The following is a 26,477-nucleotide window of genomic DNA, read 5'->3' on the forward strand; positions in this document are numbered from 1 at the left end:
CTCCATATCAGTGATGGCCGTGATCTTGACAGGGTTGGCCTCGATGCCCCGGTTGCTGACGATGAACCCAAGCAACTTCCCAGAAGGTACTCCAAAGACGCACTTGGTGGATTGAGTTTCCACCGATATCTGCGTAGACTACTAAATGTTTCTTCCAAATCTTCGATCAGGCTATCGGAGTCCCTGGTCTTGATGACCACATCGTCCACATAAGCCTCAACATTCCGGTGCAGCTGATCCGCGAAACACATCTGGATCGCGCGTTGGTATGTTGCTCCTGCATTCTTCAACCCAAAAGACATTGTTTTGTACGCATAAATCCCGTATGGGTGATAAATGCAGTCTTGATTTGGTCCTCCTCCTTGAGCGCAATCTGATGATACCCTGAGTAGCAATCAAGAAAACAAAGAAGGACACACCCAGCCGTCGAATCGACGACTTGGTCAATGCGCGGCAGCCCAAAATGATCTTTTGGGCATGCTTGTTGAGATCGGTGTAGTCGACACACATTCTCCATTCATTGTTCTTTTTCTTTACAAGCACGGATTCGCTACCCACTCTGGATGAATTACTTCTTTTAATGAATCCAGCCGCGAGGAGTTTAGCGATCTCTCGTTTAATGGCCTCACGCTTGTCTTGAGCAAACCTCCGGAGGCGTTGCTTTTTGGGCATGGCCTTCGGGTCTACATTCAAGCATGCTCGATCAACTCCCTGGGCACCCCTGGCATGTCCGCAGGTTGCCATGCGAATATGTCTCGGTTAGCCCGAAGAAAGCTGACGAGCGCGAGTTCCTATTTGTCGCCTAAGCCCGCGCCAATGACGGCGGTCTTAGATGGATTTCCCTCCTGGAGCTGAATCGTCTTGAGGGGCCGCGCCATCAGTCGACTGGGATGCTCGACTTGCTGGCCTTCTTGGAGGGAATTTCCAGCCCAGACTGGGAAAGACTGGCTGCGCGGTCCGCGAGTTTACTTCTCCCGAAGCATTCTGCACACGAGTAGTCGAAGCATATTGGATCGCCTCCTGGTTGCAGTCGTATGACTTCTTCAAGTCGCCACGGAGGGTGAGCACTCCACCGAGTCCTGGCATCTTAAGAAGCAGATAAACATAGTGCGGCACTGCATGAACTTAGCTAGTGCCGGACGACCCAATATTGCATGGTAAGAGGAATCAAAAGTAGCCACCTCAAACTTGATAAACTCGGTACGATAGTTCTCCCGCGTACCAAAGGTGACTGGGAGGACCACCGTGCCAAGCGGATGCGCCGCATTACCTGGGACGATCCCGTAAAAGGGAGACTTGCTGGGCAGCATATCCTTGAAATCCAGGCCCATCTTCTTCAAAGTACTGACGAAGATGAGATTGAGCCCGCTTCCGCCATCGATGAGGACCTTGGTAAGCTTGACCTCTGCCACCACAGGATCCAGGACCAATGGGAACTTACCGGGCTCCGAGAAGCTCGTCCACTGATCGTCGCGAGAGAACGAGATGGGGACCTCCGACCAACGGAGCGGCCGTGGTACCGCCGGCTCGACGGACAAGATCTCCCGAAGAAGCAGCTTCTGGTCCCTCCTGGAACCGAAATCCTCATCACCGCCGAAGATAACGTTGACACCTTCGAGGCATCCTGAAACTTCGGGTTACGCCCCTGGTCATCGTGATCGTCATCCTCGGGTTCTTTGTCAGCAGGCTTCTTATTCTTCTTTCCACCACCGGTGTTGCTGAACGTCCTCCGGAGGTGGTAGCAGTCAATGGCGGCATGGCTGGCGCCCGGATGCCATGGGCACTTCTTCTGCAGGAGTTTCTCAAATTCCTCCTGCATCGTCGACTTCTTGCCCCGTGAAGGACGATCGATAGCCGCGATGACATCATCTGGCTTTCGTTTCCGGGGTGGCCCGGAAAAGTCCCGCTGGCCTTTGTCGCTGCGGTTGTCGTTTGGGCGCCGCAGATTGCTATCATGACGCCGCGGGAACCGCTCCCGTATCTTCTCCTCCTGCTCGGACCAATCGTGCATCATATCACGAAGGCCCGCAACGGTCTTCGGCCTGTTCCGCCCGAATCTCTGTATATGCTCGGGTCGGTGATGCCGTTGTAAAAGCAGTCGATGATGTCCTCCTCCGAGATGTTCGCGATGGTGGCGCGGACGTCGAAGAAGCGACGCGTGTAGGACCGTAGAAGCTCGTTACGTTCCTGCTTGCACTGGGCAAGATCGTGTCGAGTACCTGCACGGGTAATTGCTCCCTGGAAATTATCGATGAAGACCTTCTTAAGTCGTTCCCAGGAGTCGATTGTGTTGCTGCCAGGGCTCTCCAGCCAAGTGAGCGGCGCAGGGTCCAAAGCCATCGGGAAGTAGACGACTTTGGTGATATTTGAGCCCCCCGCGACGTCAATGGCCGTGGAGTAGCAACGAAGCCACTGCTGGGGAGCCTGCTTGCCGTCGTACTTGGTGATGCCGATCGGTTTGAAGCCCTTCGGGTACTTGTAGCTGCTGAAACGAGCAGAAAAAGCAGGAAATCGATCGCTGCAGTCAGTACCTTCATTCTCGACTTCTTCACGGGTCTTGCGCCTGGAAGAAATCACGGTGCGCGCATCGCGGCCTTCATTGATGTGTTGGCGCAGATCCTCCGGAAGGAATCGATGATGGGCTTGTCGTGGCTGACCCCCTTGCGGTGGCTGCTGCCTCCCGCCAGGGGTCTGGCTCCCGCAAGCATTGTCGTTGCTGAGTTGACGTCGAGGACGGCCGCCAGCCGTTCGGCTGTGGGCCTGACTTCGACTCTCTCCCACACGCTCCTCCCTGATGGTAGGCGCCGGGTTGTGTTGATCCAACTGGATCCAAGCCCTCTGCGCGTACAAGAGTGCTTGACGTACCTCCGGGTCATGGCTGCGCTCGAGGATGGCCGTAACCCTAGCGATGTTGGCCACCGGAGTCCGAAACCCCCGTTCGCTGACGGCGGCGAACTCAGGATCAAGCTCGCGATGCATAGATCGCCTACGCTCGTTGGCCTTCCTCCGCCGGATTGTGCGGGCCCTGTTTTTGGCCCTCCGCGCTTCTCGATCGACGTCATTCTCGTCACCAACATTGGCCGTGATCTCATCCTCGGAGATCGCTTCAAAATTGTCGATGAGAAAATCCCCACCGTCCTCGCCTTCTTCGGCCATCAGCACCTGGCGGGAGGAAAGCTCGTGAGAACCTTCGTCGACTAGTTCAGTCGTCCCCTCCGCCGCGGTGGCCAACGGCCTGCCTTCCTGAAAAGGCAAGGGCTCGAGGTGAGCCACGAGTCGGTCCTCTGCTTCGAGTGGTTTAGGGAGCGTTACGCCCCTCCAGTGCACCACGTGCCCCCCGGCAAGGAGGTGACCACCAGATCACCGGAACCGGAACAACCCGAAGCCCCCCGACACGCGGTGACTTCGAGTTTTCCGATCTGGAGTAACAAGTTCAGGTCCTTCTCAAACATGGAAAGGGACCCAAAGGCGTCGGCCTCCTGAAGACCAGTGGCCGATTCGCACGAACCGAGCTGAGATCGGCTAAGCGAATCCCTAGGTTGGAACAAGTCCAAACCAGGGAGAGTTGCCGCAACACCAGAAGAAGTCGAGGCTGAAGCGAACTCCACCTCGTCCTGTGCTGCGGGAGCGTGGAGCGGCAAGTTGTCGAGGTCGTCGACAAACTTGTCGAGGTCGTCGACAAACTTGTCGAGGTCGCTGCGGAAATCCGTAGCAGAGGTCCTTGGCTTCATGTCGACAAGCAATCGCCGGAAACTGCCCGCACCATCTGCGATGCAGACCCATGAACCAAAAACAAATGTCGTTCCCTGAGAGGGAACCGACCTGACGAATCTGAACGAAGCCATCGAGCTCGCCGGTGGATCTTCGACGCGTCCCCCTACCTGGCGCGCCAGTTGTCGGTGTTTAACCGGCTGCCCACCGAGGGATAGACCCAAGGTGGTAAGTTTTGGGTGAGGGAACGCCGAGATCAGGAACTCGAAGGTGCAAGGAACACAAGACTTTTAGACAGGATCGGGCCGCACGGAGCGTAACACCCTACGTCCTGTATGGTGGTTTGTATTCCCTTTGGTGTAGAATGACCCAATGATCTCTGTTTTGAGGGGATCCCTGACCTCCCTTATATACCCGAGAGGTCAGAGTTACAAAGATGCTAACCAACCCCCACCGAGGGATCACACCAGAACTGATCTCGAGTAGATCCTCTCCGTGTTGGTTAGCCCTATCTCCTATTTAAACGGGATAAACAAGAGATAAACAAAATGAATAAGAGATATGACGGACTTAATCTCTTAAACCTCCGTAGACTACGTTACATGCCCAGCCCGGTAGCCCCGGGTCTGACAATCGGTACTAAGATACTTCTCCTCCATTCCTCTGGCATCTTGTTTGATCGGAAAATTAGGTTAAAAAGCTTAGTTAACCATACTACCGCCCTCTCGCCCAGGCATCTCCACACCTCAATGGGGATGCCATCGGGACCCATCGCTTTACCTCTCTTCATCCTCTTCAGAGCCTCCCTGATCTCTGCCTCCTGAATTCTCCTCACAAAGCGTCTGTTGGTATCATCAAATGAGTCGTCCAACTCGAAAGTAGGACCCTCATTTTCCCAATTAAACAACTTGTCGAAGTATTCTCTCCATCTGTCCTTGATCTCCTCATCCTTCACCAGAAGTCGATTTGTCCCATCTTTGATGCATTTGATTTGGTTTATGTCTCTTGTCTTCCTCTCGCGGGTCCTAGCTATCCTATAAATATCATTCTCTCCTTCCTTCGTACCTAGCTGTTGATAAAGGTCATCAAAAGCCTAAACTTTCGCTACACTTACAGCTCGCTTTGCAGACCTCTTCGCTAGTCTATAGCCCTCGATGTTGGTTGCGCTCTTATCGAGGTGAAGGCGTTTGAAAAACTCCTTCTTCTCCTTAATAGCCCTTTGCACCTTATCATTCCACCACCAAGTTTCTTTCATTTCCTACTTGCCTCCACTGCTCACACCAAACACTTCTGAGGCCATGTTCCAAACACATGTCGCCATCTTTAGCCACATATCATCTACATTTGCTCCTTCCCAAGGCCCCTCGCCTAGCATCCTCTCCTTAAACGTTTGTGTCTCTTCCCCTCTAAACTTCCACCACTTCGTTCTCGCAATCTTAGCATGTTTGTCCCGGTGGGCACGTATCCGAAAATAAAAATCCGCCACCACAAGCTTGTGTTGAGGGACCACATACTCCCTAGGTATCACCTTACAATCTAAGCAGGCACGTCTATCCTCTCTCCTAGCAAGGATAAAATCGATTTGGCTCGAGTATAGTCCACTATGGAAGGTCACTAGATGGGACTCCCTCTTTCTAAAGAGGGTATTCGCTAACAGCAGGTCGTAGGCCAACGCAAAATTCAAAACATCCTCCCCCTTGTTACTACTACCGTACCCGAAACCCCCGTGTACTCGCTCATATCCTACATTAGTCGCACCCACATAGCCATTGAGGTCTCCTCCTATAAAGAGCTTCTCACTGATAGGCACGGTACTAACCATGCTATCGAGGTCTTCCCAGAACTGACTCTTGAAGCTCTCGCTAAGACCTACCTGAGGGGCATAGGCACTGATCACATTCAGAACCAAATCTCCAATGACCAACCGCACTAGGATAATCCGATCGCCTTGCCTCCTAACATCTACAACTCCATCCTTAAGGCTCTTATCGATCAAGATGCCTGCACCATTCTTACCCGAAGTTATCCCCGTGTACCAAAGCTTGAAGCCAGAACCCTCCACCTCCTTCGCCTTCTGACCCTTCCATTTAGTCTCCTGCACGCATAGAATATTTACACGCCTCCTAATTGCTACATCAACTAGTTCTCTTAACTTACCTGTTAGAGACCCTACGTTCCAACTATCTAGATGAATCCAAGTTGGCTCGCCTAGCTTCTTTACCCTTCGCACCCGTCAAGAGAAATGCGAAAGCCCTTGCTTATTTTTCACTGCACCCGGGCGCAGATGTAGCGCGCCACAGAGGCTGCGATGACCCAACCCTTACTCACTTATCATCGTACCCGGATCACGATACGACGCGCCCCTAAGGGGATGACGACCCGGCCCTTACTCATTTAACACCACACCCGGGTTCCGATGTAGCGCGTCGCTAAGACGGTTACACCCCAACGAATTTCTTATGGGTTTCATTTCCATTAGAGTGGCTGATTTTTTACGCTGGTTCGCCAAACCTAACACAACCCTCCACATTTTCTCACCGCGAGCTTGGAACCGGCAACGGCATTGCTGAGAAGACACGAATCCACAAGTTTAAACACGCCAGATTATGTAACAAATATGATTGTTCATGAACCCAAAACAGGCTCCAACAAAAATCTAAAATTGAAAAGTAGCAAAATTTTGGGAAGATAAGCTTGGGTAAAACTTTCAGTTTCAGCCAAATATTATTGCAGAAATCTACGCAAGCTACTAGAATTTTTTTAAATAATCCAACGAGCTACTATACCATCGGTATAATATCTTTAACAATTTTCTCTTCGCAGACTTTAATTAAGAAAATCTTTAGCTATCTTCTCTTAGCAGGCTTTAATTAAGAAAATTCTTAGCTGTCTTCTTTTAGCAGGCCTTAATTAAGAAAATCTTCTACAATATTGTCTTCTCCGCCTTTAATAACAAAAACTTCTGTGAATCAGACTTTTTCGTATGCACAAAGTTGCCAAAACATTTCTTAGCCAGGCCAACAGAAAAACAGCTGACGTGGTAGCGGAGATCGAGAAATAAAAAGCTAAAAACATCAACTCCTGCATACATGTTTACAACAGCAATCACGAGATGAGGCATATGACATAATCTGAAGACACTTCTTATGTTCCAGGTTAAGACACGAACAAACAAGTTGAAGTTCACCAGCTTCAGTAGCAAATGTGATTGCATGAACCAAATCTAAAAATAGTAAGCAGTAATACTTTGTCGGTGAAAGCCAAAAGCCTAGAACTGCTAGAGAAGAAAATGGTCAATCTTAAGCAATGGAGGGATCCTACTTGTTTTTGGGTCCCTTGCCATCTCCACAAAACTCAATCTTCCCCGTAGTATCTGTTAAGATACAGTAATTTAGAGAAAGTTGAAGATTACATATCTAAATAATGTAAACGTGAAAAGCTGATATCTAGTTCAGGAAATGAAGCCTGTGCATGTTTTTCATTTTATAATATTGAGTCACTGAAACTGAAAGTCAGGGATCAACACATGATCTTGAAGCAGGAGTATTGATGCTGGAGTTCCAGCACGTTCAGAAGTTAAAAATTCTATGGATATGAACACAACGACTGGACTTTTTTTTTCTTGTCAAGAAAATATTGCCAAAATACAATTGCATTAAAGAAACAATAAAACTGCAAATTGACATAAAACTATGTTGCAGATTGCTTCCATCGCCTGTAGGAAACTAATAATTTCAAGCTAGCTGCTGGGTTGTGATTTCGTGAAAAGTTAAAACACTGCAAGAACTGCAGAAAGAAATTGCAATGGACCTATTTACAATGGACAAATAACCATGGCCAGGTGATTTAATTTACTATATTCAGTCCATCTCCAAAAAAAGGTTCAAACATGTACTCTGCCTACATAAAGGATGTATCATGATATTATCGGCAACTGGCATACCATAGCCCAAGGTAGTTCTGTTGATTGCTAAAGTACCTTAAGGAGGGGGCAATTTTCTGAATGCAATACATTTATATCACCAAAAAAAACTGTGCTGTTTACACAAATTATCTTTTTTCATGCAGTAATCTAGATTGCCTTATCAATGACAAGCAGCAAGATACAAAGAAATGCTAAATCGAAGAGTCACTACCTTAAGTTCTTCAAAAAAAGAAGTCACTACCTTAGGGTTCTTTGAAAAAATAGTCACTACCTAGGAAGTGAAATACATAAAATGCATTAACTCAATCCAATCATCCAACACAGGTGTTTTCACAAAGGAATGCATCCCGATTTTAAGACTAAGCTAGGAAATGCTCTTTTACATAAAAGGCAGATGTAGTAACTTCAATTGTTCTGAAAATAGGTATAATAATTAAGACATTCAGGATGTGAGGATCACAAATATGTTAAATATTTGTGAAATAAGAGTAGGTATAGAAAAAGTGAAAATAAGAATTTTTGAGATGGTTCAGCTGAGAAAGAAATGACATCAGAGCTCAGAGCATGCTATCATGAATTTTCTTCAGTATCGTGCGAAATAAATGGCAAGTAAACAACTGCAGCTAACAATTTGTAGACGTCACAACTTATTAGCATCAGTAAATCAAGTTTTTAGTGGAAACAAGTGAACAGAGCAGAAAGCACATACCCTTCCATCCATTGCCTTAACAGCTTTCTCCGCCTCTGCTTGAGATGAATATTTGACAAAACCAAATCCTTTCATCCTTCCGGTTTGGTGATCTCTCATAAGTCGGGCTGCACTTAAAATACAAAAAGCAACATCAAACTGAAATACTGCTATTTTGATTCAACTAACATAACCAATACGATTACAAAACCAAACACCAAGTTTCATTAAGAAATAATTATAAAGATTGACTGCAACTGAAAAACAGATTGAGGCAGGTCTATAATAGCACAGATAATGTACCTTCCTTTACATTGCCAAATGGTGAAAAGACATCTTTGATCTCCTCCTCTGTTGTATAAAATGATAATCCTGAAAAAACACAATAAAAAAAGAGTAAATACTGTGTGCCACAACCAAGTTACACTAATAACAAACATTGGATAAAACAAAGCTTGGCAAGAGATTGGGGTGTGGATGATTGGATGTTCACGACAAATGTTACCGAGAAAGGGGGACATAGATTTACAGCAGCTTTACAATATATTGTTTCTACTTTTGAAGAACGGTCCATGCCTTCATGGTAACAAATGGAGGTGAAAATGACAGCCCACCATACATCCTCCAAGATGAAGACACTGAAGTGCCAGAATTAACCAAACTACTGTTCAAGGACTAGTCTACATGTACTGATACACCAAATTGATTGGTATTTGTTATGGTCAGGCTAGCACAAGATGGAGAAAGGGACAGCAACCCATCCTAGAAATCATCTTCCCCACTCTCTTGAAAAGGAACCACATTCTGCTAGCACCTGATACTGTTGCAAACCCAATATCCTCACACGCAAAGCTGATATTCGCAAGAAAAAATGTCAAAAGCCTAGAGCACCAAGGCACCAACCAGTGGTACCCTCTGCCCAAACCATTAAAAGTCACTAGTCCGCATAAACTTGCTAACACAGTGCGTGAATCAAGCATACCAGTACCCTACAACCACGCAGCCACAAGGTCTGGAACAAATTCAATCATCAAGATGAATCACTTGACTGCAGAAACAAGCAAGAATGGGTCGAGATTTACTTACTGCTCACAAATATCTCCGTGTTGAAGCACCTCATGCCCAGAACCTGAGAGGACAAACACATCAGCCTCCCGCCTCGCATCATCATCGGGATGACCTCCACGGCTCCACCGCCGACCTCAAACCCTAGGTCCCCAAAATTCCCAGCGCAGAAGAATAGAAAGAGCAAGCGGCGAGGGCACCGATGACAATTAACAACAATACTCCTCATCCGCTACCTTAAATCCAAGACGTTCATCACAACCTGGCACGATTTACAAAGCAGGCAAGCCAGCTAGTGCTACACAAACATTTCGTTGTTCATCCGACGATATCTTCACAGCAGATACTAACAAGAGGAAGGAAGGGGGGGAACACAACGGAGAAGCCGAGAAGTGGCGGAGACCTAACAAATCCGTGGGTGCCGCGGCTCGCTCAATTGCTGGTGAACTTGGTGACGGCCTTAGTGCCCTCGGAGACGGCGTGCTTGGCGAGCTCGCCAGGAAGGACGAGGCGCACGGAGGTCTGGATCTCGCGGGAGGTGATGGTGGGCTTCTTGTTGTAGCGGGCGAGGCGGGCGGCCTCCTGCGCCAGCTTCTCGAAGATGTCGTTGATGAAGGAGTTCATGATGGACATGGCCTTGGAGGAGATGCCGATGTCCGGGTGCACCTGCTTGAGCACCTTGAAGATGTAAATTTTGTAGGTCTCCACGCTCTTCTTGGCCTTCTTCTTCCCCTTCTTCTCGCCGCCCTCCTTGCCGGCGGACTTGGAGGCGGGGAGGCGCTTCTCCGCCTTGGGCTTCTTCCCCGCAGGCGTCTTCTCCGCCTTCTCGGCCTTCTCCTCCGCCGGCTTCTTCTCCGCGGGCTTCTTCTCGGCCTTGGGCGCCATCGGGCGGGGCCTCGGAGGTCGGGGGTCGCCGCTTCGGGGTCGAGGGAAATGGGGGGCGATTCGGTTGGTGTCGGGAGGAAGCTTTTCTTGGCGTGTAGTGGGGGAATGGGGAGGGGGAGATAATATAGATGGCCGCCGCGGGAGCTGATTCGTTGAGATGGGTGGGACGCGGATCGATGAGGTGGCGTGACCGCATACGTTGGATTTTGGGAGCCGGAGGATGGACGGCGGAGAGTGGATATTATTTTCCGCGGGTAGTGACGCACCGACGAAATAGATGGGCGCCTGTGCGCGTGTTGTTTTCGGTGAAAATTTTGGCCCCGATGAAAACGGTTCGGGAATTTCTCCGTTCCGTTTGTTCCCGTTTCTTGGGCTGGGCATTCTGTAATTCCCCTTGCTCTCTCAACCAGGGCCCATTTGCACTATACGGGCTCAAGGGGAGTGGTGCGGAAGAAACTCGGCCCCGGATGTGGCGGGAAGACTACTAGCCCACGAAAACGAGCGCGCGGGTAGGAGAGGGGGCTCGAAATGACACGGGCCTTTTCTGGAGCACAAAACTGGACGGGAATATCGGGAACGCACTCGTGGTAGCGAAGCGAGCATCGGCATCGTGTGGCCGCCGTTCGTCGGGTCACCGCAACCCAACCCGTTCGGATAGATAGCCGGTGGCCCGCCTCCCCTCTTCCCCCTTCCTTCCACACCACCACTGAACTAGCCGCCGCATTTCCACACCCAACTCTCCCCGCCTCGCACCCATGGCGACGGCTCTGATGGCTGCGGCCACCACCTCCTGCTCCCCGCGCCGCGCGGCGCCGCTCCTGAAGCCGGTGGCCTCCTCCTCGTCTAGCTCGGCGCGGCCGCGGCGGCCCCTGGCGCAGCAGCTCCCGCGGCTGCTGGCGACGGCGGCGGCGGCAGTGGCGGCCGCGCCGCTCCCGGCGCTGGCGGAGCAGATGGAGAAGGCGGCGCTGTTCGACTTCAACCTGACGCTCCCGGCGATCGCGATCGAGTTCCTGCTGCTCATGGTCGCGCTGGACAAGCTCTACTTCACGCCGCTCGGCAAGTTCATGGACGAGCGGGACTCCAAGATCCGCGGCGAGCTCGGCGACGTCAAGGACGCCTCCGAGGAGGTGAAGCAGCTGGAGGAGCAGGCCGCAGCCATCATGAAGGCGGCGCGCGCCGAGATCGCCGCGGCGCTCAACAAGATGAAGAAGGAGACCACCGCGGAGCTGGAGGCCAAGCTGGACGAGGGCCGCCGCCGCGTGGAGGCCGAGCTCGTCGAGGCGCTCGCCAACCTCGAGTCCCAGAAGGAGGAGGCCGTCAAGGCGCTCGACGCGCAGATCGCCTCGCTCAGCGACGAGATCGTCAAGAAGGTGCTCCCATCCGCGTGAGGGAACCAAACCAGCGAGCCGGCCGGCTGGCCTTGTTCCTTGCTTAGCTTTCTGATCTGTGTGTATACGCTTGCTGGGCTGCCGTGCATTGCCGGCCCTGCTTTATCCTATGACTGTAATTGCATCAACATCTTGTGGCAAGTATAAATGAATCATATTATTGAAAAAGTTGGGGTGGATTAAATTCTGCTGTCGCTTACACTGAGGTTATTCTGTAAAAAATGCCTGAATCTTTCTCGCTTCTTGTGTGATCCTGGCTCGAGTCAGGCGAAAGGGAAAGTTACTGTTCTTTGGGTCAATCACCAAGGCGTTCTCAAATCTCAATCAAGTTCAGAACATTATGGAGCCATCTGAATCATCATGTCTCACGTCTTGTTTGCTTTAGCCTTTACCCTCTACACACCATACGAGCTCTAAGCCATGAACTGTGCTACTGCGAAAAGAGAGAATAAAAATCCAACAAAAATGAAGTCTTTTGATATGTGATTTCTTCTAATAAAAATCCAATATTGAACTTAGCGTAGTCAGTTGTTAAGATTTCTTGTGGTGTGACATGCTGATTTGAATTCGATTGATAGGCACCGTGTCAAAAAATCCAATAAATATGAAGTATTTTGATCAGAGGTTTCTCCGAAACTCATGTTCTCGTGTGAAATACTACACGCAACAGCCGCGCCGAACAGACACGAATTGCACAAGCCAAAAGAGGGGCGTGCTCCTCTGTCTGGGCCAGACCCAACCCACGACCCCTGCACGGCCGCACCAACCAAAACCACAAGCAAGAAGGGGGCCGGCGTGTTTCTCAAAAAAAAAGAAGAAGAAGAAGAAGGGGGGCGCCGCCGCGGCGGGTAGGGTTTTAGCCGCCGGCGATGGCCCTCTCCGCCTTCTCTTCCGCCCTGCTCCGCCGCCTCGTCTGCAACTCCACCCCAGCCGCCTCCGTATTTCGTGCTACCTTTTGCTTCTCCTCTTCCGGCTCCGGCCCGTCGCACACCGCGCCTCCTCCGTCCTCCATATTCGGCGACGATGCGGAGGTTGCCAACGTGCCACCGCTCACCACCCCCAAGCTATTCGTCAGCGGTAACGTCTCTCTCCCCCTTCCATCTCCCGGCTCGCCCTGCTCAATCCATTGTGTTTCGCACCGTAATTGTAAGTTAGCTTCAGGGGATACGATTTCACAGTAAATCAGGCCTGCTTATATGTGATGTGAATTTGTGATATTGCCCAAATTAGGGGTGCAGTCACCTGGATACCTTTATGCTATGTTTGTACGAGCAATGCAATGCAGAACCCAAGATAACAAATGAGCCGCATGGATGAATCGCAGCGTTTAGACCTGTTACAGTTTGCATCCCATCCTGCAGCTCCTGCGCCGTCAAATCCTATTGCACCTGTGCGTTTTTCTTGATTTCTTTTTTATCACTGTAAAAGAAGACTTGCTCCATTCAGATTGTAGTTTGCAGCCATGCTCAGTAAGCTGCTGCCAGTTTATTTTCAGTTTTATGTTTCCCTAAAAATAAATCGCTGTTAGGCTATAATATCTGCTTGATTCTATTCGGCGTAGGCCTTTCAAGGCTAACAACAGATGAGAAGCTCCAGGGCGCATTTGCTCCTTTTGGGAGGCTCCTTGAAGGTAAAAAGCTTTCTTTCAAGTACTTGTTAGAAATCTGTCATCCTTTTCCTCACTCCTAATTGTGGTGTGCTTTTATTACTTTGTGTAGCAAAAGTTGTGACGGATAGAGTTTCAGGGAGGTCAAAGGGTTTCGGTTTCGTCAGATACGCCACTATAGAAGAGGCTGAGAAAGCGCGGCAGGAGATGAACGCTAAGTTTCTGGATGGATGGGTCATCTTCGTCGACCCTGCCAAGCCAAGGCAACCAAAGCCTGCTCCTCAGCAGGACACCCATTCTTCACACGCTGGCTTCACAACGAACAAGACTGTAGGATGGTGTGGCTAATTGCATCGAACTGTTGTTATACTGCACAACTTGGTTGAGGGAACTAGCAGAAACACCGTAGAGTAGTTTGATTTGATAAAGGCAATGGAGGGATGGAGATACAATTCTCTTATTGGCGTCACATTTTTGTTCTATGATCGTCCTTGTTCACTTTTTCTAGTGCATGATTATGCGAAATTGATGATACAATCTCTATCGTCTCTTTGCATGGTTACTTGTCCTGTTACCTGTTGAGAGCTTTCCCTGTTGCTGCAATTTATCATAGACACTAAACATTAACTTGCTTGTAGTGCTATATAACGTCGAGATGATCCATACAACGTCGTGTCATTCTAAAGAGACTGACATACACATTGATGCAAAATACCAATATTCAGGCAGTAGAACGTTGAAACATCACTATGAACTCTGACCCATTGTAAACGTCCAGGCATAAACATGAATCATTGTGTGGGGGAGGTTCGTATAACATCATACAAGCTGCGAAGCGTGGGCGTGGCTGGATAGCAGAAAGAAATTCGGGTGTTGAACCGCCTTTGCATGTCGGAAGCAAGCGTGAGCTCACGATGAAGGTGCGAGCACCTGCTGTAACCACACCGAGCTGGAAACGTGTGCGGCAAATTGAGGCCGGCACACGCGCAACCAACAAATCAGCAATTGAGTACACATCTAGGTCCAATATAACTTGGGGAAAAGCACAAAGAAAATTTACATCTCTACTTCCTAGAAAGGTTGTGCTCTGAAATCATATCCTAGACTAAGCTACAGAAAATTGTGCCACAGGTAAATCATCTACAAATGTCTCCCATACAGCATGAACCAGATATCTTTTAATGTAGTGTATAAACAAGCGCAGATTAGATTTGCTCAAGCAAGTGATTTTTGAACCAAGGTTAGGTTCTCAAACATCACCAAGGGGTGCAACTCCAGCATTGAGTTCTTCTGGCAGCAGCACAACAATAATAGAGTGATACTACTGTTAGTATTAGCGAAACGAAGAAAAACATTGCAATATTCAGTTAGTTTGGTTCAAAAAAATAACAGAATGATTTCATCATTCCGTGAACCAGTGGAATATGCAATAAATTGAATGTGATTACCTCTTCATCTGATAAAATGGTGAATCCGAGCTTCTCAGACCATATTGGCGCCATTTCAGGGTCAACAGGCGCTGTAAGAAGGTTTACGTTCCAGGCTCTCAAATGTGCCTCGATAGACTTTAGGAGAAGTACAAAGTAGCCCTGCAGAAAGAAATACCAAAGAATAAGACTCACAATTTGCTAAAATATCCATTCAGAATTATCAAAACGTAAAGGCGTTTATAAAAGAAAAATGTATTCCTATATGCGTAGGTGAAGGGACCCAGGAAAGATAATTAGATATAAGAGGATTTATGAGTGAACAGAGTGAAAACACTCTACAAAATATCAGCCTATAGGAGTTATGCTTGATGTGCAAACATATTCCGAATTTTTCTGAAAATAACTTTATTTATTGTTTGAAGTTGCAGCATAAACCTATCAGAAAATTATTAGTGGATTCTCTTGTCAGTGAACAATTAACATTCTGTAGTTATGTACCCCTTTTTTGAGGAGTGGGACATGCAAAATCACTTTTACATGAGATAATTGACAGCATTCACTACGTAGTGTCTCGAATTCATTTTCACCTTCTTCCGGCACTCACTACGAGTAGCAACAAGGACCAACTCTGCAACTCGTTCCATGCGCACTTTCAGAACTGCAGCAGACACAACATGCGTACTGCAATAAAATCAAAAGGGGGGGGGGGAGTAAGAATATCAGGAAAAGATAATCATACAAACTCAGTTCGAGGGCTAACAATCTGAGGTTTATATAGGAGCTCTTTTTGCTAAGTTTGATGCAGCACTGCAAAAACATAATGGAGGCATCACTGCGAGCAGACCAGAAGAAACACAAAATATCATAATGATGAAATACCTTGCAGTTAACACTGCACAATACATTCCTCGAAAATCCTTCTCTCCTTCTACATTCTTGCTGCAACAATGAAGTTTAGATTGTTTACAGACTTCAATATATGAACAAAAAGGCTGAAGAGTGAATGCAGATCAATGAAACTACTCATACACCACTTGACAAGTCAAGAAGTGGCAAAATAAGAACCTACGCATAAACCATATCCGAGAAGACACCACTGTGCTCAGCAGTTTCCGCAAATGCATCCTATAAAGTACAGAGATCAAGGTGAGACTATAGCAGTAAAAAAGCTACTGAAAGGAGATGCAAATTTATAAGTCAAAGAACTTACTTTGAGGATATCAATGACCTGAGGCATGTAGAGCTGCAAATCACTACATGCATTCATTCCACTTAAAAGCCGCCAACAAATATTTGATCTTATCCGTCTGAGAAAGGCAATCTCTTCACACTTTTCCAGCCCTTCATCTAGACGGGCACGAAGCAATCGACATATTTCGCAGCACAGGAAGCAAAATTGCATATATTCTTTCAAAATTTCTAGGGGCACCTAAAATGTTCAATTTAACCATTCAGTGATACTTTTTACAATGGCAGACTTTCCTTTTGCAAATGTAAGTGAAAAGGTCACAAACCTTCTTTTTTTCAAGTCCAGTGTTGTAGCATTTAATATGGCATGGTCTCTCACACTGTAAAGTAATAAGGCATAGTTTGCAAGCCAGTAATCCAAGTATCAAAGACAATTAGTTGGATGTAAGCATTGAGCATAACAGACCTGGTTACAAAAGACTATTGTATCTGGATCGATATTTCCAAGCGTCGTGTGGCCATCCCTGATATTATGTAAAGATGCAAATTTTCATATATGAGCTCATCGAATCCCTGTTAATCTGCCAATGGAAAAAAAATGCTTAGTATTACAATCTTACCCACAGAAAGAGCACCTCTCTGTTTCGACCACTCTTTCTTGTAAAGTCCGTTTCAGGGGAATGATAGGTCTACTGGTGGTAGTAGGTTCTCTGCCACAACCTATAATAAAGGAACGAATTAGCGCAACACAGAGAGGCAGTAAATTATTTACTCAAACATAAAGCTCTACGACTACTTCCTCCTTACCTAAAGGAAATACAGTTAAATCTACATGGCATAGCCTTGACATAAAAATCGATATCACCAAGGAAGCAATACAAGGCCTGCTTGAGGCCAGCAAAAAGTCTCATGTGACTGGATAATGCAAGGACCAAATATATCTACTGTGCTCACTTATAAAAATATTGGGAGCATAATGTATCAGCAGAAGGTGCATAAACCAAGAAAATCACACACTTTAAACACACAAGAAGATAGAAATGAAGAAACCATTTCTAGCTACTAGATCAACAAGTGGGAGAAATTAAACATATGGTAAGGAACAAATCGGAGCTCTAGTACAATCTAACAGAAAAGGGACTGGAAAGGCAGAACAGGCAGTGATGATAGCAAAGGAAAAGGAAACTTCAACCCAACAAAAAAGAATCTAAACTTTAAATCCAAATACAGATAAACCCCCTCTACAACCACAGTATACACCAATACTTTATCCATCTCAAAATAGTAGCGCATGAATAAGACTAGAACTTATCAAGCTCTTGGTACAGCAAGTCCTTGTAAGGCAAAACGAGTAAAGGCTGGGAGTATTAAAGCCACCAAGAATAGGAGATGCCTGGCTTGAAAGCCACATTGCCATCCCAAAAGTTTCACTGTTCCACAACTCCAACACTATGGTCACTGGTCAGGTAAGAAGCACTGCCTAGTCAGAAGTCACTACCCATCATCCTTTACTTGCTAGAAGTATATTCTTTAGACAAAAGAGGCCTTGGGAGTAAGGATAAATACAAGCTTTCCAATCCACAGGAGGGATCCCAGCAGAAAGAAACTATTCTCCTCGTGAAGTGTGATGGTTGTGCACCATGCCCTGCCCTTCGCAGAACTTTGGCACACGAGTCACGAGTAACAATGTCTCGCCTTGAGAAACCTCCATGAGGGGATTGCCATATTACCTCTTTCATCCATATTTTAAATTTTTAATTGTTCTTTTCAAAAAAAATTAATTGTTTACATCATTTGAAATGGAAAATGCTCTTATCTATTTGCTTTGGTGATGGATGAGGTTACAAGGGGTATACAGGGTGATATCCCCTGGTGTATGCTCTTTGCTGATGATGTGGTGCTAGTTGACGAGAGTAGGGCAGGGGTTAATATGAAGTTAGAGCTGTGGAGACACACGCTAGAGTCGAGGGGGTTCAGACTGAGTAGGACCAAGACCGAGTATATGATGTGCGACTTTAGCCCGACTAGGCATGAGGATGGGGACGTTAGCCTCGAAGGTCAAGTGGTGGCCAAAAAAAATACTTTCCAGTATCTAGGATCAATGCTTCAGAAAGATGGAGACATTGATGAAGATGTTAGACATAGAATTTCAGCCGGTTGGTTGAAGTGGCGGCAGGCTTCGGGCATCCTCTATGACAAGAAGGTGCCACAGAGGCTAAAACGTAAGTTCTATAGGACGGCGATTCGCCCGGCGATGCTATACGGTGCTGAATGTTGGCCTACAAAAAGGCGACATGTCCAGCAACTGAGTGTAGCAGAGATGCGTATGCTGCGTTGGTTCTGCGGGCATACAAGAAGGGATAGAGTCCGGAACGAAGAGATTCGAGATAGGGTAGGGGTGGCACCTATCGAGGAGAAGGTGATTCAACATCGGTTGAGATGGTTTGGACATGTACAACGGAGGCCTCCCGAGGCGCCGATGTGTACTGGAGTTTTAAAGCGGGGCGATAATGTAAAGAGAGGTAGAGGTAGACCTAGACTAACTTGTGACGAAACGGTTAAGAGAGACCTTAAGGAGTGGAATATCGCTAAGGAATTAGCTATGGATAGGAGCGCTTGGAGATTAGCAATTAACGTACCTGAACCGTGACCTTTGTTACTTTTTGTTTAACCCCTAACTCTTCCTTTGGCTTGTGCCCTTTTTGTGTTTCTTATTCTTGTTTTCTGTGGGTTTCATCTCTAGCCTACCCCAACTTGCTTGGGACAAAAGGCTAAGTTGTTGTTGTTGTTCTTGTTGTATTTGAAATGGAAAATGCCCAGTGCAAATAGTTCATCACCAGCAGTGCTTGCTTGAAGCTTTTCCATCTAGCTCAGGTATCAACCTCATAGTCTAAAAGACTAAAATAGCCCAGATCCTAGTTCCTCAACATAATCCAAGGATCCAACGCCACAAAACCATCAACTGGGACATTTTACATAAATATCTATCTCTTACAAAAGTCATCAGAAAACAATGAACCCAGCTCAATAAAGTAATGAGACATGTGAAAGCAATTTGATATGATGACTGGTAGTCAGGAATATTTCCCTAAGGATGGGGAAAATTTAACCTGAAACGGTCTTGCCACAACATGAATATTCAAATGTCCTTATTTAAAACTTTGTCCTTAGAGGGGTTGTAACTTCAAAATAATTTCATTCCTTAAAAAACAAGGAATGAGGCTCTTAACTACCAGATCCTATGGACTAAGGAAAAACTATGCAGAGAAAATATGATCATTGAGTTCCAACATGGTTAACTATGATATATAATTGCAGCAGGATACCCTTCTTTTAACAGGACAACACATAGACATCTATATGCCTGAGTATTCACAAAGGCCACAGTGGAGTAGCTGCTAATTTGAAAGAGTCATGAAACATAACCACACAACATGCAGCAAACTAAACTAGATAACTTAATGAATTATAACCAGAAAAATAAATGAGCTATTGTAATGAACCTCAGCATATAGACAACACCCATCAAGTTACCTGAAGAAGTAAGGTTAGGGTAGTCACTAAAGCTAGAAACATTAGCAGTGCCAAATCCATTTGAATTCAAACGATCTTGCAATTGCAGCGCTAGCTTATGAAGTGTTACCCCTTCTGATGTATAAATGTTGCGATACCTGAAACATAAAATACTCATCACTTAAATGAACTGAAACACCCAAGAACTTTTTCTTCACGTTCAAATAATTACAAATACTTTAACGAATGATGTTTTGAATTCTTAGCTCTTATATGAGTAAAAGGTTAAGGTCAGACACAATTTCTTTCCAAAATGGTGGTGCTTACGGTTGCCGTCTTCTCCCCATGCCAGCATGTTCTTCAAAGTGCGAAGGAGTAAACTGGAGTCAAAAGATAACAACAAAAACACCCGTTGATCCTTGAGCAGAATAATTACATCATAAGAAACAAAATTCCCCTATCGCTTAGTTTTGTACCTCTTGATTGCAACAATTACAGACTATTCCTGTCCCCCGCTTATACCCTTGCTTTAGAGCCTAAAACACAATGAAGCGTGAGTCCTCTTAACAGTGCTAAAACTAAAGGTGATTGTTGAAAAGGGGCAGTTCATGACATATCCAGAGCACCTCTCCGTTCTTCAACTTGTAAGTCAATAAAGTATTATCTGGAAGGCCACCCTCCTTGAAAATCAGTGGATGCAAAGTGGTATCCCTGAGAGGAAACAAACCACATTTATGGGTTATGCATCGTTTCAATATAATGTCATGTAAAAGAACCGACCTTTCTCCAGTGTTTGCAGAAAGATACCCTAAATATTACAAATGGCAAGGAAATGCTGAAGATTTGATCCTTTACCTCGTTTTTGATTCTTTTGACTTTGAGTCTATGTTGGAGTTTGGAAGTGGCTCTTGAGCGATTGTTACTGGACTTGATAAAGGAAGCCCTAAGTCTGTGGGATCATGATTTGAGCAATCGGGTATTATTACAGTAGGTTCTGGAGAATCGGGTTTTACATCGTCGATGCTGAAAGGACCTACTGTGTTCTCACTATGAGTATCTTCAGTGCCATTCTTCTTTGAGGTACCAGTAGAGAGGCCAGAAACTCCTTTGTCTTGGCTTCTACTCAGGGATGGAGTTGAAGTCTCAGAGCCTCCACGTTTAAACTGTCTCTCAGACCGCCTTTTGGATGCACTCCAATTAAGGTTTAAGATGCTACTGCTGGCAGATTCTTTTAAGTGCGTCAAACTATAAATCATCTCCCCCACAGCCAACTCCCGTGAACTACATGTGAGGTTTCAAAGCAAGGTGAAGTTAGTATGAGTATGAGGTGTATTGTAATAATTTAAATGTAACTAACTGCAAATTGGCAGTGTACTTCATAAAAATGGTTAAAATGTTTGCTAAAAATATGGTTAAAATATTGAAAATAAATTAGCAAGCATAGGATAGATAGCCCAAAGTTAAGAACCACCTCTCACTGAAACTGTATGGCATTAATGCCCAAGCCATCCCTTGCAAGGTCAATCGGGTTAACCGAGTGTACACAGCAGTTCAAGACCCGAAACAATAGGTAAAACTATTGATGCATAGAAAACAAATAGGTCTTGAAAATATCAAGGCACAACATATACATATTTATAAATCTGAATGTAAGTCCCTCTGAAATTTGGATGCCCTGTAACTTACCCCTGAGTTGAACAACCATCCGAAGCTACATCATCTGAATAATCTTTCCTCTTTTGAAATGAAGCTAAATGGCCAACAAATACAGAAGATAGGACAAGGGAAAAATTAGCATATTCTGAGCAAATCACAAAAGCAACATACCCTTAGGTACTCGCTAAAATACCTTTCCACTTGTTATACTCATTCATATTAGGAGGGAAGCCAATAGTTTCTTCAATGAATTCGCCAAGCATGTTAAGCCTATAATGTTTGAGAGCTTTCACCACCCTGAATAGAGAAATCCCGGTTTCCAAGAAGATGTGATCATTCTGGTTGTTGGATGACTGACCAGAATGCTGTTCAAACTCACATGCATTCATAACCTACAGTTTATCAGACATCATGAGGTCAGGTACAAGACAATTTATGAAGAAGCAAGGAATTTAAAATTGAAGGAACACAGCCAGTAACAGAAAGCTTACATTTCTACTGTAATTGCACTCTGAGCAGCCACAAGAATACCCCTGCCCCCTTATCCGTCCAATCTTCTCCACCTAAACATCACAAAATGGAAGCATATATGTTGTCCTTGAGATAAATAAAAACCCTAGGTTTTCAATTAGCATTCATGCCAAACCTACAATGCTACAGTCAGCAGGAAAAACACACACCTCATCCTTCTTGTAGGTCACCTTGAAACCTTCAAGAAGCCCAGTGGACAGCAATCCTCTAACGTCTTTAAGGTAACTGTCTAGCTGATACTTTGTTTCCGTAATTCGCACTTTAACAGGAGTTATTGTTGACAAACTATACTTTGTTTCCGCCATTCGCACTTCAACAGGAACTATTGTTGACAAACTACCATACCTAGATCGTCGCTCACCAGCTCCTTTCCTTCTCTCTTTAACATCAGGCATGGCGCAGTCACCACCTGCTGCATCTTCGATCTGTTCTGTAGCAGGCCCTTCAACGCCGTCCATAAGGTCCGACTGAATCGTGGAACAACTTTCTCTGCTAAAAAAAAAGGAGGGTTAAGACTGGCATAAACCTGCAACGAGTTCTAATTGAGATGATTGGATATATACTTGTTTAATTCTATCGGGTTATTGTAGAAAACAGCACCCTGAGTACCAGTGAGGAGCTACGACTCGCTACGAAATTAGTGGAAATTACACCACCGCATAGACAGTTCCAAGCACAAATCAAGCACACCAACCGCATAGACACTTCCAAGCACAAATCAACCAGGGGAATCGCTCACCTCAAACCAAGCAGACACAAGCTGGCCTTCTCCTCCTCGGTCAACATATCCACGTTGCCACGCGCGGGCGCCGGCGACGAAGGGGGCTCCGCCGTCGCGCCGTCAACCTGAACCCCGTTCGGTTCCCAGCTAGCGGGCGCTCCCGGCTGGTGCCCCTGACGCGGCCCCTGCGGCGCAGGCGACGCTTCGGCGGCGGCCATGGTCATGGGCACCCCTGCGGCCGCCTCGAACTTCTCCGCGAACGCTTCGGCGGGCACGTCCCTGAGCTCCTGGAAGAGGGCGTAGAGCGACTTGCCGTTGCCGAGGAAGATGTGGCCGTTCTGATTCTTCGACTCCGCCCCCGCGTGCTTCTCGAATTGCAGCGCCGACAGCACCTGCGCGGCGCGGAGAAAAAACCCTCAATTCTCTCCGAGCGAAGCCACAAAACCGGTGGAGTGTTCCGGAAACAGATGGGCCTGCGATCGAGCTGGCTGACCTTGCCGCGGTAGCCGCAGGAGGAGGAGGCGGGGCAGGCGCAGGCGTAGCCGCCGTCGGTGACGAATCCCTCGAGCCGGGCCTGCGCGCGGAGGCGCAGCGACTAAAAACCAGCGCAAGGAAAGCAGAGGCGGCGGCGGGGGAGCGGACCGCGGGCGGGGGTGCCTCGCCCGAACCGAACCGGGTCGAGGGGTTTTGTGGTCGGCGACTCGGCGTCCTCACATCTTTCTTCGCGAAGCGGTAGGTTACTGGAACGTGCAGCAGGAAGGGCAACAGATCCCTAACGCTGCGGATATACTCGCCGGCCGCTGTCGAGGCGCATTCCTCCGGCTGCTGCATCGATCAAGGATGGTGGCCGTTGTGCCGTTGCGGAAGAAGATATTGCCGCTCCGGTCGTTCGACGTCGTCCCACGTATTTATCGAATTGCAGCGCTGATAGCACCTGCGCGGCTCAGAGAAAAACCACGACTTCTTTTCGCGCAAAACCAGTGTAACGGTTGCAACGCGCGTGATTGGAAGGCGACACGACGGCAGGACATGCTCGCCCCCGCCGCCGCCTCCATCTTCGGCGGTTCTTGCCACCGAATCCGCCACCACGCCATCCGCCCATCGACCACCGTACCACCGGCCTTTGACCCTAGCCTTCTTCTTACCTCCGCCCGCCGGAGATCCAGCTCCGGCCGGCCAGCGACGCTCCCATGCCATCTCGACTACATCGGCCGAACTGTCACCACCGTCGAGTCACCGTCGCCCCTACCCTCCCCCTCTATAGCTGCCGATCATGGAAGCCCCCACCCCAAAATTCTAACCCTAACCGCCGCCTCAACCACCATCCTGGGCGGAGGTGATCTCGCCACCGGCCATTCCCCCACCTCCCACCCCTTGCCGATCCCCCACCTTCCACCACCCACCGGCTAGCATCGCGAGGAGGAAGAAGACCTGGACCCACTTGCAGGGACCGAGCACTGGGCTTCTGCGACTCGTTTATTTGCACCCGCGCGCGTGACCGTAAACATTTGCGGGTGTAACAAATGGGCGTGTGATTGAGCTGGATGACCTAGCGGCAAGACATGGCGGTGGGGCAGGCACTGCGTAGCTGCCGGCGGCTACAAACCCCTAAAACCGAACCGGGTCGAGGCAGATCAGAGGGTTTGGACCAACTTAACGGCGTATAAGTGTATATTGCTCATTTTCTCATCAATTCTATATATATGCTGTACTTCAATTTTCAAAATCCACTTTGACCATGAACTCTATTTTTAATTTTTATTGATGGTTACGTATGTATAATTGTTAACAAGTGTTTCTAAATGTGAAAATTGTTTCAATCTTGTGCCATTCAACTAATTATTTGCAAGTCAGCGTGAACTTGGAAGCCAAACTACGCCTTCTAAATGGAGTATTTCCTAGAAGCCTCTAATTTAATATTTCCTATATGCCTCCCTCCACTATTTTTAACATAAATGATGGTAAATTCCCTTCCACGCTCCTATATAAAATGAAGAGTCCCGTTCAAAACTGCTGCCGAAATAGTGGGGAGGCCACTTTATGTATCATGGCATGTTAATGCAATTATTAATCTATTTGGAACTAAAATGACGTGATTATTAAATAATGTTTATAGCTAGCTTGAAACAATATTAACATGAGTAAGTGGACTCAAATTTTTTTTAAAAAAATTGTAGACTTCGAAACAAAGATTCTACCTAGGATCCCAACTGACATCCCCTTCTCGAATTGCTCCCGCTTGCAATGCATGCCCTAAATCCAAAACTGCCGCCGCACTCTAATCAAATCCGTAACTACCTCCCGCTTTCTCCTTGTCCTGGATCCCTGGCTCCCTATCGAGAGATCCTGCACTAAACTGCCGGGTCGGGAAGAGCCCTCCCGGGTGCACGTGCACCGGCGGCACCGCTGCTGCAAAGGTAACAAGGATGACTGGGCGCCATTGGTTTTGATCAAGGTTTTAAATAGCTGGTTATAACTCCCGTTATAGTCAACTATAGCAGTTAGAAAAGACAGCCGCTGTAAAATTTAGCCCGTTGAAGTTGGCTATAGCCTATTAAATATCGGCTATAGCCCGCTAAATACCGTATCGGCAACCCTGCCGCTAACACTACGCCAAAACAGCAAATAGGAGCAAGCAATCTGAGACAAGCCTCTAAGGGCACGTCGCAGATTACAGAAAGAAAGACGCGCTAAAAATGCGGGCGCGGCGCTGCGTGGGGTGGGGGAGGGTAAGAGACAAATGCCAGACGGGCCGTGGTAGGGCACGTCTCCGATCATTTTAAGATCTGAGATGCGCCTTAAAGTGGCTCGTCTCGCATTTGTTCCCACCTCAATGCGAGACGCGCCGTGGGAGGGCTTGTCTCCGATCATTTTATAAAGCCACAGAAAGTAATGAGAGACGCGCCTTACTAAGGCTCGTCGCGCATTAATTTCTGTGGCTTTATAAAAATCGCTGACAAGTAATGCGAGACGGGCCTTAGTAAGGCTCGTCTCGCATTGATCGGGGGGGTGGCGGTGGCGCGTCTGTAGCGTACAATACATATTACATGGAATCAATCCCTTGAAACCGAACGAACCGGCTTACATTACATTACATTAGTAAATCCAGCAATACATTACAATGTCTGAAATACAAATAATCTCACAATACATTACAATGTCTAGCTAAATCCAGCATTACAATGTCTAGCTAAATCCAGCAATTATTATTACATCGATATTAATTATTAGATAGATATTAAATCAGGCAATGGCGCTGGCTTACGAGCGCTATCAGCTTCGCGAGCTGAATCACCGTCCTCCCCCTTGTAAACGTTGTTGTTCCCCGAGCCACAGCAGTTTAGGGTGACTGAACAGTCGCTGCAGAGGAGGCAGCCGCCGAAGCAGCTAAACAGCTTCGACCAGCTCGGAAATTTCATCCTGGGCCAGCTCGTGTTTCGTGGGTTTCGTGAGACAATAGAAATCGATAGAGTACTACCACTAAAGCAAACAAAGAGAAGCTTCCTCCGTGGGTTTGCTGATGCAGATTCAGGCAGAATGCGACGATTCCAACAAATACATTCAACAATGGGAGGTACCCGATCCTTATGCGCGGGGGATGTTGGTGGTGAAGGGCGTTGTGGTCCCGGTGTCGCAGATCTGCGGCTGGTGGTGGAGAAGCCCGGGGATGTTGGTGGTGAAGGGAGCTGCGGTCCCCGTGTCACAGATCTGCGGCTGGTGGTGCAGAAGCCCGTTGGAGGAGGCGCCGCAGATCTGCCGGTGGCGACCGCTGTGATCTCCGAAGCGGTGCACTCCGGGAGCGCGGCGGTCTCGGAGGATGCGCCGAGGAGGGTGATGCCGAGCGCCGCGGTCTCCGGCACGCTGGGGAGGGGGATTTTGGCGGTGGCGAGGTCCTCGGTCTCCGGGACGCTGGGGAGGGGGATTTCAGCCGTGGTCATCTCGTTCAGCAGTACATCTCGTGACTATAATTTTCTTTCGATAAATAGCCGGGACGCGTCTCGCTTTACTTTACTGAGACAAATGGGAGACGCGTCACTGGAAGGCTCGTCTCAGATCATGAGATGGGAGACGAGCTTTTGGACGGAACGTCTCAGATCATGAGGATGGGAGACGCGCAACTGCAAGGCTCGTCTCAGATCATGGGCGTCTTGCATTTGTTCCCACCTCAGA

At 47.5% G+C, this 26,477-nt stretch overlaps 5 protein-coding genes across 13 annotated transcripts; 2 read left to right on the forward strand and 3 right to left on the reverse strand.

Annotated features, from left to right (window-relative positions):
- Positions 1-6,769: 6,769 nt before the first annotated feature.
- On the reverse strand, positions 6,770-9,655 carry LOC112874978 (putative RNA-binding protein RbpA). The gene is made up of 4 exons (XM_025938623.1): positions 9,411-9,655; positions 8,628-8,696; positions 8,346-8,452; positions 6,770-7,084 (listed from the first exon to the last, which is right to left on the reverse strand). The coding sequence occupies exons 1-4, from the start codon at positions 9,616-9,618 to the stop codon at positions 6,989-6,991; spliced, it is 480 nt and encodes a 159-aa protein (XP_025794408.1). The 5' UTR covers positions 9,619-9,655; the 3' UTR covers positions 6,770-6,988.
- On the reverse strand, positions 9,623-10,373 carry LOC112874974 (histone H2B.1-like). Its single transcript, XM_025938619.1, has one exon. The coding sequence runs from the start codon at positions 10,272-10,274 to the stop codon at positions 9,822-9,824; it is 453 nt and encodes a 150-aa protein (XP_025794404.1). The 5' UTR covers positions 10,275-10,373; the 3' UTR covers positions 9,623-9,821.
- Positions 10,374-10,947: 574 nt separating this feature from the next.
- Positions 10,948-11,846, forward strand: LOC112874976 (ATP synthase subunit b', chloroplastic). Its single transcript, XM_025938620.1, has one exon. The coding sequence runs from the start codon at positions 11,030-11,032 to the stop codon at positions 11,660-11,662; it is 633 nt and encodes a 210-aa protein (XP_025794405.1). The 5' UTR covers positions 10,948-11,029; the 3' UTR covers positions 11,663-11,846.
- Positions 11,847-12,378: 532 nt separating this feature from the next.
- LOC112874977 (organelle RRM domain-containing protein 2, mitochondrial) lies at positions 12,379-13,818 on the forward strand. Of its 2 annotated transcripts, none has more exons than XM_025938622.1 (3): positions 12,379-12,739; positions 13,224-13,292; positions 13,408-13,818. In XM_025938622.1, exons 1-3 carry the CDS (start codon positions 12,532-12,534, stop codon positions 13,614-13,616), a joined length of 486 nt encoding a protein of 161 aa, XP_025794407.1. In that variant the 5' UTR covers positions 12,379-12,531; the 3' UTR covers positions 13,617-13,818. The 2 variants fall into 2 exon arrangements, with proteins under 2 accessions (XP_025794407.1, XP_025794406.1); XM_025938621.1 differs by having other exon boundaries at positions 12,385-12,739; positions 13,381-13,809.
- A 151-nt stretch (positions 13,819-13,969) lies between these two features.
- LOC112874973 lies at positions 13,970-23,020 on the reverse strand. Of its 8 annotated transcripts, XM_025938615.1 has the most exons (21): positions 22,801-23,020; positions 22,326-22,699; positions 21,736-22,078; positions 21,547-21,618; positions 21,249-21,447; positions 21,086-21,149; positions 20,448-20,680; positions 20,255-20,348; positions 20,026-20,110; positions 19,876-19,935; positions 19,727-19,779; positions 19,421-19,557; positions 16,507-16,606; positions 16,353-16,410; positions 16,213-16,266; positions 15,909-16,127; positions 15,768-15,823; positions 15,578-15,637; positions 15,286-15,379; positions 14,717-14,857; positions 13,970-14,217 (listed from the first exon to the last, which is right to left on the reverse strand). In XM_025938615.1, exons 2-21 carry the CDS (start codon positions 22,529-22,531, stop codon positions 13,990-13,992), a joined length of 2,556 nt encoding a protein of 851 aa, XP_025794400.1. In that variant the 5' UTR covers positions 22,532-22,699; positions 22,801-23,020; the 3' UTR covers positions 13,970-13,989. The 8 variants fall into 8 exon arrangements, 6 of the variants coding, with proteins under 6 accessions (XP_025794400.1, XP_025794398.1, XP_025794399.1 ...); XM_025938613.1 differs by having other exon boundaries at positions 20,255-20,680; positions 22,801-23,014; XM_025938614.1 differs by having other exon boundaries at positions 20,255-20,680; positions 21,736-22,075; positions 22,801-23,012.
- Between the last annotated feature and the right edge of the window lie 3,457 nt (positions 23,021-26,477).

This window comes from Panicum hallii, chromosome 9 (assembly GCF_002211085.1).
Source record: "Panicum hallii strain FIL2 chromosome 9, PHallii_v3.1, whole genome shotgun sequence".
NCBI classification, from domain to species: Eukaryota; Viridiplantae; Streptophyta; class Magnoliopsida; order Poales; family Poaceae; genus Panicum; species Panicum hallii.